This window comes from Pavona decussata, unplaced genomic scaffold (assembly GCF_977016875.1).
Source record: "Pavona decussata unplaced genomic scaffold, jaPavDecu1.1 SCAFFOLD_237, whole genome shotgun sequence".
NCBI classification, from domain to species: Eukaryota; Metazoa; Cnidaria; class Anthozoa; order Scleractinia; family Agariciidae; genus Pavona; species Pavona decussata.
The window spans coordinates 495,308-510,900 of record NW_028145642.1 but is presented as its reverse complement, the minus strand read 5'-3'; the positions used below and the strand labels follow the sequence as shown (position 1 = coordinate 510,900).

At 38.6% G+C, this 15,593-nt stretch overlaps 2 protein-coding genes across 6 annotated transcripts in view; one reads left to right on the top strand and one right to left on the bottom strand.

Annotated features, from left to right (window-relative positions):
* The window catches only part of LOC146457757 (phosphoglycerate kinase-like), a 76,866-nt gene extending 75,377 nt beyond the window's left edge, over positions 1-1,489 (top strand). Inside the window, exon 14 of the mRNA XM_085091475.1 lies at positions 1,331-1,489. Coding sequence (XP_084947601.1) covers positions 1,331-1,371 — 41 coding nt within the window. The 3' untranslated portion in view covers positions 1,372-1,489. The remainder of the gene's footprint in view (positions 1-1,330) is intronic.
* Positions 1,490-7,125: 5,636 nt separating this feature from the next.
* LOC146457753 (structural maintenance of chromosomes protein 1A-like) overlaps positions 7,126-15,593 on the bottom strand; it is a 93,151-nt gene continuing 84,683 nt past the window's right edge. For 2 of the 5 annotated variants that reach the window (XM_085091461.1, XM_085091465.1), the window contains 16 exons: positions 15,033-15,063; positions 14,758-14,843; positions 14,273-14,350; positions 14,010-14,093; positions 13,099-13,155; positions 11,717-11,848; positions 11,414-11,488; positions 10,732-10,844; positions 10,382-10,489; positions 9,858-9,918; positions 9,734-9,787; positions 9,607-9,656; positions 9,314-9,388; positions 8,796-8,865; positions 8,250-8,360; positions 7,126-7,287 (listed from right to left, as the gene is read on the bottom strand). In XM_085091461.1, the coding sequence (XP_084947587.1) occupies positions 7,225-7,287; positions 8,250-8,360; positions 8,796-8,865; positions 9,314-9,388; positions 9,607-9,656; positions 9,734-9,787; positions 9,858-9,918; positions 10,382-10,489; positions 10,732-10,844; positions 11,414-11,488; positions 11,717-11,848; positions 13,099-13,155; positions 14,010-14,093; positions 14,273-14,350; positions 14,758-14,843; positions 15,033-15,063 (1,248 nt within the window). In that variant the 3' untranslated portion in view covers positions 7,126-7,224. The remainder of the gene's footprint in view (positions 7,288-8,249; positions 8,361-8,795; positions 8,866-9,313; positions 9,389-9,606; positions 9,657-9,733; positions 9,788-9,857; positions 9,919-10,381; positions 10,490-10,731; positions 10,845-11,413; positions 11,489-11,716; positions 11,849-13,098; positions 13,156-14,009; positions 14,094-14,272; positions 14,351-14,757; positions 14,844-15,032; positions 15,064-15,593) is intronic. The other 3 variants (XM_085091463.1, XM_085091464.1, XM_085091466.1) reach the window with 3 other exon arrangements.

The window sequence follows — 15,593 nt, the reverse complement described above, 5'->3', positions numbered from 1 at the left end:
ATATGTAAATGACATCCCCAATAACTAGGAAAAAGCAAATATTAGAACATTTGCTGATGACACCACTCTATTCTACTCTTCCAATTCTCTACAGAACGTTGAAAAAACTATTAATGAGGAATTCAAACATCTCAGCTAATAAACTGTCTGTAAACTTCAAGAAAACCCACTATATGACAATCTCCTCCCCCTAAAAAGCAAATAAGCTTAAGTTTAATATACACAGTATTGAAGAAAAGAGGTACATCAAATACTTAGGTATCTACATAGACAAAAATCTAAATTGGGCTCCCCACATTCAACATATAAACAGCAAAATATCTAAAAATGTGGGAATCCTTTTCAAATTACGCCATTTCTTACCTATAAATACTCTCAGATATATTACTTACTTATCTACCCCTACCTCCATTACGGTATTATGAGTTGAGGAAACACCTACCCAAGGAGATTAACCAAAGTTTAAACAAAACAAAATAAATGTATATGTTGCATATTTTTTAGCCATAATAGAGAAAGCAGTGCACCTCACTCCAAACTACTAGACATACTCAACATAGACAACATTTTTAGACTTAAAGTCTCCCTGCTAGCACACAAAATCTCACAAAATGAAGCAAATATCCCTGAAGTATTTCAAAAGTACCTGATAAAGGTGTCTGATGTTCACTCGCACAATACCAGGTATGCCTTAAATCTTAATTTTCATGTACCATGTGTAAGATCAAATTATGGCAAACACACATTTAAGTTTGCTATAACCAAAATCTGGGAAGAGACTACTACTGACATAAAAACACTTAGCTACTTCCAGTTCAAAAAACAATATAAAAGAATTCTGCTTAACTCTCAAGGGTAATTTAACTATGTATAATTTAATATAAAAGTGGCAGTTCCATATGATCGTCCATAGTTGCCATGGTACCAAGCACACTATTACTAGTATTTTCATTTATAATATAACGGTGGTTAGCTCGAAAGCCAAGCTCCTCTGACCACCGTACACTTCTACCAAAGCCATTAACTTCTTTCTTTTCTCCTTTTATTTGTTATTTTATTCCTATGTTCCTATATACAATGTAAATACTGTATCCAAGTGTAAATAAACTGAAACTGACTGACTGACTGACTGAATGACTGACTGACTGACTGACTGGTTGGTTGGTTGGTTGATTGATTGATTGATTGACTGACTGACTGATTGAGTGGTTGGTTGGTTGATTGATTGATTGATTGATTAGACGTATGCAGGTTTGCGCCAGGGAAAGGGCGGGGAACGCGCGGAAGGAAATTGAGAAAATATTTAATTCTTGCTGTGTTTTATCTACAGGTAAAACTCTTCCTGGCGTTGCCGCCCTGTCGGAAGCCTGACTAGACATTAGTCATCTGTGAATCACAAGCAGTTACAAAGTAGTATTTGGTCAGGAGGTAGTTAGCAATAGGTAACAGAAAGGACTGTAAGCATAATTAATGGTGACAATTAAAAATAATAATAATAAATATTCACATTTATTCCTTTTGCACATGGTTTTCGTTCTAACATGGGTCTGCGTTTACATATTTTTGGAAATTGTGTCAAGCAAGACGGCAACAACTCACATTTTTCAATCAAGCGTGAGAAATTGGCCCGCAAGCGTGAGCCGGCGTGAGATCGAAGTTTTCAACCCACAGGCGTGAGACTTACGCCTAAGGCGTGAGAGTTGGCAGGTATAACTGAATGCACCAAGTGGACTTTTAACCATTGAGGCGACATGAAAACGTTACCTTGCTTTCATCAACAAAACAGTAATCATAATATGTGCAGAGTGCCTTAACCCGGCTGCCATATCCTTTCAGATGTTCCACATTTCAGTCTCGTTTGTGTGAATGTCAATAAGTATCACCAAGGTCAATGGATTTTACAATTTTGTCGTCCATTATAACTTGAAAAGATAAGAAGCTGGCATTAAGAAGGGTTTCTTCCATGATGTTCGCAGATAAATTGATACGAGCTGTTGATACGAGCGAGCCTCAAGTCTGGATCGAAATCGAATTGTCAATGTTTTTGTCTATGTTGAATCCTGGGGCACCAGCGATTGCTTGAAATAAATCGCTTAGAACAGCATGGGAAAGTTTTCATTCCCTCGATGCTCTTGTGTTCACTGTGTGATTCACTCAACTCATCTGCGTGTGTTGTTGCTGCCTGTGGGTCGGAGAAGAGCAAGCGAAATGTAATTTGTAAAAGCAGATTGTAAAGCAGTTGATACGAGCGAGCCTAAAGTCTGGATCGAAATTGGTGGAGCTCGGAAAAGGTTTAAGTGTGACTACCTTGGCCGCTTTTATTGATGTGTGTGTTGTAAGTTGAAGAGCTCCAAAGAAAAGCACAATAGTAAAGTAATGATTACTTACCAATACGAAAATAACAAACAAGCGCCCTTCCAATATGGCCGCCTCGATCCTCGTGCAATCGAGCGTGTCAAAAAATCGTTCTGGGTACCCCTGGGTTTAAAGATTTCGACTTCTTGATCCATGTTGCACGCTTTAGAAATGCCGAAATTGTGATTTGATGTTATTTGTTTACTAATTAGTCTGTAGAAACAGTTAAATTCTTGCACATGTGTATTTCAGGTTTATCAAAGTTAATTTTCCATTTACTAAGGGGGAGGGTAAGCGTCGAAAATTGTCATTTCCGTCTACGGTCGACAACTTCCGGCCCACATTTCGATCCCCACGATACTCATTCATTGCGTCATATGACGCAAAGAATGAGCTAAAAATGACGGACACAAGCGATAATGACGATGATTAGTCAGCAATCCACCATACCGAAAAAGATCAAGACTGGTGCATTTAACCACAATTCTTAGCGTACGAAAACTTTATAAACGCTCCTAAAAACTGAATGCGCAGAAAAGTTCTAAGCTTCAAACCTAGCATACACAATGTTGTTAGTACAAACGAAAAACATGGCTTTCTATGTGTCTATTGGCTGTTAGGTTCGCAAGGTATTGTGTTACAATGGACAGCCGCCATCTTTTTCCTTTCGGTGGATTGTCTTTTTGCTTCCATTGATTCATCTGCTGCGGTTAAGAGCACATGTCATTGCTCTAGTGGAAAATAATAACTACAAAACACTTGGTGCTATTTTTCGGCGACACGCAGCCCTCGCAAATTAGACACTCCCAAATTTCCTCCGAGCAAAACTTGTTTATCATCACGTATTATTGCCTACTCACGTAACTCCACCAAACTGCAGTTGATAACATTAAAACATCAAACAGAACACAGATCTACTTGAACATTGAAATGAAAGCTATTTTCTTTACCAAAAAGTCAAAGTTCCTTATGTTTGCATTGTGCGAGGTGCCACTATGCACATTGGAGTACTAATTGGAGACACTATCTAAATCGAATGAGGACTTAATTTTGGCTGTATCAAAACAAAACAAAAATGTTTCAAGCGTGACTACAATGTGTCGAACCCTAAACCGCTCAACAGAAAACCCGAAGAATGAATGAAAAATTTGTTAAAGCGCCTGAGTGTTTTAAAGTGGAAATTGTAAAGTTTAAGCTATTGGAAAGCTTGTAGGAAAAAGTCAAGTTATAGATTGAAATCCTTTAACCCCTAAGGCAAAACGACATTTTCTCCAGATCCAAGACTACAAACTCAATGTCCATGTATGACATACCGTTTTACAGTCGAACCAGGTCAAGCGTACCCCCCTAGACTCTATTAATGGATCGATTATTTGAAAATTGAACCCATTAGTCGTTTCAAAGAATGCATTCATTTATTCATTGTTAACGCGGATCAATGATCAAATTAAAATTCGCAGAACATAGATCCGCGCTAACAGTAAAAGCAATAGCCTGTAAAATTCAAACTACAGTACATTTGAAACAGCTCGTTCGTTCAAACTGTTCCTGCATGTTGTTGACACATTCATATAATTCGTTATGCAAATTTGGTCATGGCAAGAGCACAAAGTCAAGCGCTTGCAAATGAGTCGGGCTGAAAAATTCCAATTTATCTTTCATGTATAGCATTACCTACCTTGTAGCATGAAAAAGTTTGGTATATATTATTATTTCACCAGACTGTCCATTATACGTCGACGAATGGTGCTGCCATTGTCGAAGGTCAACTGAAATGAACATCTTTCACTGTGAGTTCACATACTTTTCGCTAAATTAATTTGCATATACCTCAAAAAGAGAACCGTTTGTTATAATAAAACGCTTCCAGTCCTTTTTCATTTTTGTTTTTGAATAACTAACGGAAAAAACGCAAGTGTACAAACGTAAAATGTTCATTTAGTGATCATTAGTGAGTTTAAATTTACGCGACAGGACCCACCGTGCCCGGTTTAAAATGGCGAATTTTCTTTCTGACAGTACGCGTTGACTGCTGTAAATCACGAGAAATCTGTTTTTTGGAAAATCCACTGTGATATAAATCAAGAATTGCCGCTCTGAATACATTGAGAGGGGTTTTTCCCGCGGGCTTTCTGGTTTCATGCATTATTTGTACCCTGGTTCATATTAAAGAAATAAAAAACGCGCCGAGTGCATTGTTGAGTTATATAAGCACGCGGGAATTTTTAAGAACACGAGAGAAGTGCAGAGAGGCACGAGCCGTAGGCGAGTGCCTCTCTGCACTTCTCGAGTGTTCTTAAAAATTCCCAAGTGCTTATATAACTCAACAATGCACGAGGAACAAGTTTTTTTTTTTTCTTTTATAAAATATAAACAATTGCAACTTGTCAGACAAGTGCGAATTTTGACGAATCAACATCAACTTTCTCCTTACACGTCAGACGCAATGTCATTGGTTTAAAATTTTACAGAAAACCAATGAAAATGTATCGTTCACGACGAGAATCATTTGAAGCGAAAAGTTCTCGAAAAAGCTAAACAACAAGCTAAGGATTCTCTTCAAAAGTTCAAATACTTCACTTATTTGTGGATTAAGGGAGATTCAAGTTTATTTGAACCGAATTTATAGTGCACGAGTTGAATTGATGCCATGAGAATCACCGCGGTGTTGGAGGATGTTGATCGGTGTGATTCTACAACTGCGGATGACATTTCTCTTGGTTGTCGAGAAGAAACGGACTGGAATTGTTGGGAAGACATTTGCGTCATCTGTGTTGTCTGAATGGATCCTATTAGAGCAGATGACAGAACATCACTGCACTTTCTGAGCTTTGTTGACGATGGCCGGGAATTGTAATGTTGGAGACTGTTCGGGTTTCTCATTCTGTGGCTCGAAATGTGGCAAATATGCCGATCTGCCAAGCCCGCTTCTGACCACAAGGTTATCGCTGTTGCTCGAACACAATGATTTGTGTAGACGGTGGACAGCACTGCCTTTTCGCTGATCTCTTTCATCATAGTGCCCAGAGTGTTAACACCGAGCGGGCGATTTTCATACTAGACGGTTTGCACGGCGCCGTTTCCTTCGGTCCAGTCGCGTCGAGGGAGCTGAAAGATAGCTTCGCACTTTGGATTCAACTTGGACAGATACAACCTCAGAGCTCGATAGCCATCGGTTAGTGTTTACAATATCATTGAGAAACTCGAAACAGCAGTCAAACGAGGGAAATTGTTCGGCCATAATGGCGGTCTGTCGCTGAATTTCTCAGATTTTCACAGGCAAAAAATCTGACGTGTGCTCCGTGCATATGTACAATTATAATGCACGCACCATACGTATGCTTCGTGCATTGTGGAGTTATAAAGAACTCAGTTTGACCAATCACAGTGCTTGCTTGACCCTGGCTATTTTATAAAATCCAATCAGAAATCTAATTTTGATTTGAATACTTGAAACGACTAACAGGTTCAATTTTCAAATAATAGATTCATTAATAGAATCTAGGGGGGTACGCTTGACCTGGTTCGACTGTAAAGCTACTCATGAGTTTATTGCATACCTGGGCTGAGTCGCTCGAAGCATGGTTAGCGCTAACCATTGGTTAAGAGGTATTAAAACCTATAGGTTGTCATGGTATTTAACCCGGGTTAACGCTAACCATGCTTTGAGCAACTGGGCCCAAATGTAACTATGGATGCGAAAAGTTTTGGCTTTAGGATTAATGGCCTTAGAACGTAACAATTTAAAAGTTCAAAAACGTCCCAATCCTTGTGTATTTTAGGTATACCCCTAAACTATAGATTATTTTGCAGTTCTCAACATCTTCATTAATGTGAGAGCTGTCTTCAAACCCACAACTTCTAGCGGAAAAAAGTTGAAAAATTATGGGGGTGGTCAATCATATCACATATGGGAGGGGTTAAGATTTTTTTTCCTTTTAATAAGTAGATCTTCAGAAAACCATCTTGGTGTCAAAAATTCGTAGAAATCTGTCAAATATTGACAGAGTTATAGCTTTATGTGCCAATTGGCATAATCCGCGTGTACCATAATTTTTTTTTATCTCGTTACAGTTAGAAGTTCCTAAATTAAAGCTGAAAAACTGAAGTTTTTAGATATTAACAATCTCAGTCCTTCAGTATTCTAAAAGATTATGGAGTGGGAGTACAGCATGAGAACTGGTCACCGACGAAGCATCAATACACTCAGTTTCGGAAAAATCCTTCGTTCAAAAACTTTGATTTACAACGTACTATTTTATTTATATCCTCTGGTGATATTCGAGATGCTAGCCACAGACCAGTCGTTCGTGTAAACATACTAACGAACCAGGCCCTATTACTATGGACCGTTTGAGAATAAGGCTATGACACGTCTTGCTGTAATTTAAAGCAAACAGGGCAAATAATAAAGCGATGGAGTTTTGACAACAGAATGGGGGAGATTAAGCTTGTTTTGTCCCGCTGCTATACCGCTTCACCCACTCGGCAAAAACTCAGTTACGTCGGTATGAACAACCCTACCAGCTCCTCACGCTATATAATCATTTCCACGTATTCATGTCAACCTGTAATACTTTCCCTTTATGCTTCTGCTCATTGGGCACTGAGATATTGCACTTTCATTGATTTTGCTGTTGTGTTAACAGAGCATTTGTACTTTCAGTTTCAGCAACAAGTTATTGAATTTACCTAGACTAATGTTTCTGTTTACTGCCCTACTGGCTATAACATGACTTCGAATAAGGTCAACGTATCAATGACGACAGATTGTAAAGGAAAAAGATATAATTTATTTCCTCATAACACTTTTTGAAACCGTCCAATAACCCCAAGTGGGAAAGTAACGTTGATATTCAGTAGTACCGACTACTCTGGAAACTGAGTCAAATCTAATGTAAACACGCGACTCACAGTGCAATCCTTGTCAGGCTGAAAAAAAAAAAAAGAAAGAAAGAGATATGTGACGTTAATTGGTCCAGGGACAAATTAAAGCCCCGTCACAACAGGGCGAGCAAGTCATTTGACCACAGAAATCGTCTGAGTTGAAGAGAAACGTTACACCCGACCGGCAATTGGGCGCTTCCACCCACTTCATTAAAACAGCTGTTAGTCAGTCAAGTCACGTCAAGTCAATTTTATCATTCCACAATTATGTCATTTCACCAAATAAGGTCAAGAGAACGCGCAAAATATAAGACCGTAATTCACTGTAGTGTCCTGGTTTGACTGATTTCAAACAGAGCGAATACGGACAAAGACATTTCGCTGGCATTGTGTGTTGTTTACGTCATTCGCACGCGCCGAAACTGATGGAAAAATACAAAATGCCGGGTGTGTTTCAACGCTTTCTAGAAAAGGAAAGCCAAAATAACAACGTCTTTTTGTAGTGGAATAATAAATATTTTATTCGATGGTCTTACATATAATACCCGCGGACATTTTGCTCATGGCTCCGAAAAATACTACGCAACTCGCAAAATCTTCGCGCGTATTATATGTACAAATACGTAATAACAGAAGTGTTAGAATAATTTTTTCAATTTAAATTGCATATGTTAGTATAATAAATAGTATATCCATAGCAAAAATCAAAACATTTCACCATTGTTATTAAAGATGGACAAAAAGTGAAAATTGAAAAAGGACAAGAAGAAAGAAAAATAGTTAAATACAATGTTAATTGGGTGGAGTTTGGGACACCCACCACGTACCAGCTATTAAAACTTACACATATTAAAGAACATAAGTTGCCTTGTTGAATCTATTCTTTAAAATTGACATTGATAACACCTTACTCAGTACAGCTTGATTTCCACCTTATGAAAACAACAAGACATAAAGTCTAGGCCTGCACCAAAACACAAACATTGTTGGAAGAGACAAGTACTAACTTCCGCAGTGATTCCAATAAGAACTTCTGCTCTGGTGTAGAACTCTTCCTTCAGGGAAATAACGATGCACTGAAAGTGCTCTCTAGTCTCGTTGATGATGTACCGTGCCACCTGGAAATAAATTGCCATCCAAACAATGCTTTACATGCAGGGGAACTCGATCAAGGGACTCTAGCATGCACTGCTCACATACACATATAATAATGTTCCCTTTTAAAACTTTTCTGAGAAACCCTACACTACACGTGCAAAATCATTAATAGCATCTGGCCGTATTTTTAATAATGAACACTTAAAGGCGACCACAAGGCGTCATATTCTTTCTGGAGCACAGATACACAAATAAGGTTTGACGCTTCACTGTTGGCGGTCAAGTAATTTACAATTTCTGAAAAAAGAAAAGAAGGTCTATGAATCATATGCTCAAGAGAAAACACTACCAGACGATTACCATGTGTAACCATTATGGCAGCTGTAATGTCATGTTACGATTAATTCCACTCAAAGCAAGTGCTAATGAAGTAAGGTTAATAACCAAGAATTCACCTTATTTATATTGGTATTGTCGAGAGCTGCGTCTATTTCATCCAAAACAAAAAATGGTGCAGGTTGATAACTGAAAACACACAAAAGCAAACGCTTGTTCAATATGACCTTATTTAAGATAGTACTGTATAAGCATTTCTCTTTTTCCTTCATACCGAGCGCTCCCGTGTAGTCGTCTCGTTTGGAGCAGTGTGACAAGGTAGCGCGAGGTTTGAGAAGTGAGACTACTGGCTGCAGCATCCTTGAGTGCGAAGGGGACTGCTCGCTGTCTTACTCTTATTTCCATTGTTCGTCCGCCTTTGGGTAACTGTCCAAGCACTAGGTTCAGCATAATGCCACAAGAACTGCTACAGTGATACCAAACTAAACATCTGCGTCAAATACGCATCGCTATTACTAACTACATCCCTGGGAACGATCATTCTACGCAGCTTATTTTTTTAAACGATGATTTAAGTCTTACATGGGCAAAAATTCTTCTCTACTAAAAAGAGCCTGTATAAAGTTGACGATGTTACCTGTGAATACTGAAGAGCAGAGCAAGAGCTGCTACAGTCTTTTCACCACCGGACAAGTTGTCCATCGGTCGAAATCTGTTTATAAATTAACAATTAACATTAATGAGAACGCAGCGATACTGTTATAGGGGGGGGGGGGGGGATTGTTGGACTTTGATATTCTTGAAATGTAGAACTTACCAAAGCAAATCAATTTTATGATGAATTGGTAAAAAAAAAGCGGGCAACTTGAGAATCGACCTACTTAGGCTTTTTTGGGTCGATAAATAATGATTGAGGAATAGCATTCTGACCTTTTTCCTGGTGCTACACAGTTGTAATTAATTCCTCCGAGGTATGGCTCCTAGAAACACCGTAATAAACAAGTGAAAATTAATAAACCGACTGCTACAAGGGTCCTTAATAGTTAACAACACAAACCTCAGCATCTTCAGGACCAAGAAATGCTTGTGCACTCGGATTATTGGCAATTTCCTGGGAAAGATGACAAAAAGGTAAGTGATACGTACAGCTACAAAATGAAGACAGAAAAAGATTTGCTAACCTTGTAAATATCGTCTATCCTCTGTGAAACGTGTTCAAATGCACCCATGAAGCGATCATATCTATAAAAAATAGATCAGTGGGAGGTTTGTAATATATGTTAATTTCTTTCTTAAAAAATACCCAGTTGACTAGTGTCAAGTAAAGCATAGTTTAGCTATAAGCAAAAAGATCTCCCACTAAATTCCTAATCAAAATGACAATGATAATCGTCGTACCTTTTCGGGAAAGGGGGGAGGGGAAGGAATAAGGATTGGTACCGCTTGCCACCCTTACGAGCAATGGCGGTACCTTTTCCGCTATTGAACGGAATAAAATGTCGGAACTAGCTGTCATTCAAATGATTTGATATCTCTTAGGAGTGAAAATGGATTCTTTGAAAAATGGAATGGATTCTTAGGATTCTTTGAAAAATAATTTCAGATAATAACTTCCGCGAGGATTTTAAAGTGAGAGATAAAAGGAAAGCGCTAAAGACGATTATGACCCTTAGAGGCCTGATACAGTGAATGAATGGTAACTAACCTATTTTTCTTGACAGTCTCAAATTCAATCTTTGCCTTTCTTGCTTTGTTTCGTGCTTGCTCAAACTCAGCACTTGTTTCTTGAAAACGGCTACTCACACCATCAAGTCTGAAGAACAAAATTCCAGGAGTTAAAAGCCAGCCCAGAAGCTGAAGGGCTTATCGCTCTGCATTTTTTCACAGTCCTGCTTCCATTCATCTTGGCTGCTTATCGCAATAGGGCCTTTTCTTAACTAAAGTGGACCAATCAAAAAATTTCAAGTCCAAAGGTAAATTTTTCATGACGTTCACTTTGTTATTCCCTGTAAGAGAGGTTTATTGGTGCTTGCAGATAACAACTTCACTTCTTACTTTTCAAGTGCCTTCATGTTAGGAGCCTGAATCCTTTGCAGTGTTGTTTGTAGTTTGGTCACCTTGTTTAAAAGCTCGTTCATTGTGTTCCGAATCTCCAGAGCGTCTTCAAGCTAACAAAAATAAATAAATAAATAAATAAATAACAGTAGAAGCGATAAAGACACCAAGCTTTCTTCTGTCGGTGTCCATGGTTGGCGATAACTGGCCAACTATTACTGGCCATAAAAGGGAACCGAACACTTTATATAAAGCTTCGTTCCATTAGAAAATGCAATTTAAAACCTTGTAGCAAACTCAATAAAATTCCCTGAATTTTTACTTACTTCATGAAGAATTCCCTCATTTTTTGCTGTAGTTGAGAACCTAAACTAGCTGGTAACATCAAAATGGCGAAGTTGACTGGAAAGAGTGTCTGACATTAGCACTTCTTCATCAAGCCATGTACGTAGCCGAAATAACTGAACAAAAGCACTGTAAGCTAACGCTCACCTTTTCACCTTTGGTAGGTTAATTTTGTTATCTAGCCTTAAACTGTAGGAAACTGCAAATATTTTGCGTTCTATTTCCCCTTTTAAAACTCTTAGTTTCTGGAATCGCACAGAAAATTGTAGCCAAGTTAATGATTTTCTTTTATTTCACGCGATGAGAAACACACTCTTCCTAATGTGTCTGGCCTCACCTGTTTTAAACTCCGACCAAGTGAAGAATAGTCAATTACTAAATTAGCTTCCCTCTCATAGGTTATCTTTGCGCCCTGTGAGAAATATACAACATAAAACAGATGAAACCACACCAGATCATTCACACGGTACTCGGTCAACAAATAAATAAGATTGAGTTTTCGTTGGGCATGCAGACGTTGGCCAGTATTTGACTGAAACACAGTTTAGATGATCTCTGTATGCTCGGTAGCAGAAACAAATTGCATCTCAATTTCAATTCAAATTCTAAACACACACGTCAACCGCAAAAACATCATTACCTGTGTGCTTGTGCTGTCAACATCTATAGAGGATGAATCCTGACTCGACGACTCGGGCTGACTGGCTGAAGGTTCTCCAAGATCGATGTCATTCATTCCTCCTTTCTTAAAGGGAAGGAAGATGTCTTCCATCTGTTAGATCATTAAAACGAGAAGAAACGTAAGTAAACCCTAGTGGATCAACGTATACGGTACATGTTTTGCAGGCTAAAGAGAAAAGAAAATCTTCAAAGGATGGTGAAAAATCACAGCGACTGGTGGAAAACCAAAAATCAAACAAATAAATAACTCATAAGTACGTAAATTATGATCATCCGGGTGAGTGTAGTCCTGAGAAGGACTGTTTGTGGTGACTTTGACTGACGTTTCGACAACCTGAGCGGAAGTCATCTTCATCTTGTAATTTGTTGTTGTAGAAGTTCAGTCTTCTGTGACAGTCGTTAATCCGCGCTCGGATCAATCGTCTACAGGTGGCTTTGACGATCTGAATGGCCTCTTTGGTGTTCAACGGAGACTTAAGTCTAAGTCCGGCCGGAACAAGGCCAAGATCTTTGCAGCGGTGGTTAAACCAGAGTTGTTGTCGTATACGTCTGACGTTGCTTGCATAATTGATGTAGTTGTTAGCAAGTCGTTCGCTCTGTCGTCCAAAGGAACGTAAAATTGTAAATGGTTTCGTTGTTGTTGTCAATAAGTCGTTAAACGTACGACTGACTGAACACAAACGAGCAACTAGAAATGGTGATATCAACAATCACATTGCTGAGCACCATTTACAAACGAACCACAGAATCGACTGGGACTCTGCCAAGTGCATTACCTACTGTACAAATTACTATCAACGACTCACTCTGGAAAGCTGGTTTACTAACTTAGAACAAACGCCACTCAACCGTTGCCTACAACTACCTGCACCATACAAACGACTTCTTGACAACAACAACGAAACAGACAAACAATAGACATTTTACTTACAATACACCCACGGACTTTTTAAAGACGGATCGAAACGCACCAATCACTTTTTACAGTCTTCACAGCCAATAACATCACGGCTTACTAACAAACGACCAATAACATCTGGACTTCGTTGACCAATCAGGTTAACAACCAGACACGTATATACCACATACTGACGTTCCACAATTCACTTGACTCTGAAGATGACTTCCGCCCAGGTTGTCGAAACGTCAGTCAAAGTCACCACAAACAGTCCTTCTCAGGACTACACTCACCCGGATGATCATAATTTACGTACTTATGACATGACTCCTGGGTTCAAACCATTTACAAATAAATAACTGAAACCAATGTCTTTCATTTTCATCCACCTTAACATTAGGGTCAATAAATATACTTTCCCATTTAGTTTTATGTCGTTTTACCTTGCAAGACTTCAGGAGACTGTGACGATCTGCTTTCTTTTGTTCTAGCTGAGTCTCCTAAGTAGCACAAAATCAGACCAAAAACAAAAATAAACTAATGAAGCAAACGCTTTTGAACAGTTATGTTGCCACGTGTTTATAACATTTTCAAAAAATAAAAGTTTAAAAGTAGAGACAAGGGGGTGTGACAAATATGTATGTGTAGAAACCTCAGGCACTCTATACAGATGCAAAGTTACAATAAGATGTAAAAATTGCTGAGGGGATGGAGACATTAGAGAGATTAAGAATCGCGTTTACGACGAACGACAAACGTGAGATTCGCGTTTGTTTTCTTGAAACAAAGAATACAAAGATGAGAATAGTGCAAACTAATTCTAGCCTTTGATACTAACGCAAAACAACTCGATTTGACAGAGAAACTGAAAACAGAAAGCGGCAAATATAGGATAAACATGGTCACGTGGTCATATCTCAGGTTTGCCGTTTGCTATAACCGTTATTCGTAACCTCTCTATTGTCTGAGATACTCTCAACTACACTCAATATTTCGCGTCCTGCACTCAGTCAGTCTCCCCACCCCCTCCCTCCCCTCCGATACAATGTTTCCTTGCTACCCAGACCACGCACAAAAGTTAGGGTAACAACATTGAATGGGGAGAGGGATTTTACAGGAAATGTTGACTTGAATTGTGACTTGGGCCAATATTTAAGTACTACTGAGGGGTGGAGTTTTGGCGGTGTCTCATCATTGTTCCAACTACCGGTAACTGCAAGTCTGTAATCTCTTCCAACAGACATTGGCATTTTTGTCAAGCAATAGTAATCACTGAAAATTACGAGTACACGTTAAAACTGCAACGTTTTTGATGTTTGTGTTTGGTCTGATTTGGATGATCCTGCTTATTTACCATTGCAGTCATTTGTTTCTGAAGTGCTGTTACTTCCTTCACATGATGCATCAAACCTTTCTTCACTTCTTTAATTTCCAAGTCCTATGTAAAAGAAAAAAAAAGTTTTGTAAAAATGGTTTATTGCCTAAGTCAGGTTTTGTTTTGTTTTTAGAGATAGATAGACAGCGGATAGAGATTTTGTTTTTGGATCATAGTGCCACATTAGGCGTGCCCTAGATCTTGAAACAAATCAATGGACTACACTCAAATGCTGTGTATACCTTTTCATCAATCTGTGACTTCTTTGCTGATTTCTCCAGGCGCATTTTTTCCAGATCACTTGTTTCTTTCTCAATAATCTACAATAAAACAAGTCACTGTTTTTACATTACTGCAACCACTGTCAATGCTTGAGGCGTGCCATTTTCGTACATCACCAAGGATATGTATTACGCATATAATAACTGGAGTTTAATATTCAAGCCCAATTTTTGCTTACTAAAAAACAGAATTTTAGCAGAATGTAGGTACAGAATGTGAATTGAACATGAAGAGTAGGTATCCTTAATTCGGGAGGGTGAGGTTGGGTGGGGTGGGCTCAAGTGAAGGTGGGGGGGGGGGGGTGTAGGGAGTGCTGGTGCTGGCAATGCTTGCAACTGAACATGTGGCTATCCAAACCCAATTAGCATGTTTTATGTTTTAGGACATACATGTATTAATGCTGCTGAGAACACTCCAACACGATAGTCACTGTTCAATTACAAACCTTCAGCTTCTCTTTCTCTTCCCCTTTGAGCTTCTCAATCTCGGCTTCATCAGCAGCCATACTTTCCTCAAGTTTCTTTAGTTGAGCTATAAAAAAAAAAATTCCCCACTTTAGTCAAACAAAGTAATGGAACAGCAAGAAGTTTGACTTGCTGTCGAGCTACAAAAAAACTCCCCACTTTAGTCAAACAAAGTAATGGAACAGTAAGAAGTTTTAATTGCTGTCCTCATAAGAAAATTAAACAATGATATCCTGCAAAAATATGTTTTCCATACCTTTGGTATCTCTGCCTTTTTCATACTCCAGCTATAAAACAGATAATTAGTGTTGTTAGTTACTCAAATCAAGAAGACAAAGACATGTATTAATTCCTTTCTAAAAGGAGTGGAACAAAACAACAGTTTTTTAAGTGCCTGTAAACTGTGCTTGACACTATATAAACAAGCATTGCTTATTCACTATTTCAAATAACCTTACGATATTTACTGTCAGTGAAATCACATTTAAGGTGGCTGTATACCATTTCTTCTGGTTTTCGCTGGTAGTGATATATATTTTTCTTGATGTTCTGGTTCTTTCAGCCCTGTGAAAATATCTGGGTTCAAACTTAGTTTTGAGTACCCGATTCCCTGTGCTTTGCTAAAAAACACCGTTACAACTGGTAAACCCCGTTTCCATGGCAACCAGCACATGATACCTCTCTTGATTCCTTCACTCCTAGCTAGTTTCAAAACGGGTTTGTCCGAATTTCGCACAGTAAAATGTCGCTATTTTTTGTGCAAAGAAGAGAGAAACTCCAAAGTATCTTCTCGTAAAGTCAAAACAAAATCTGTACA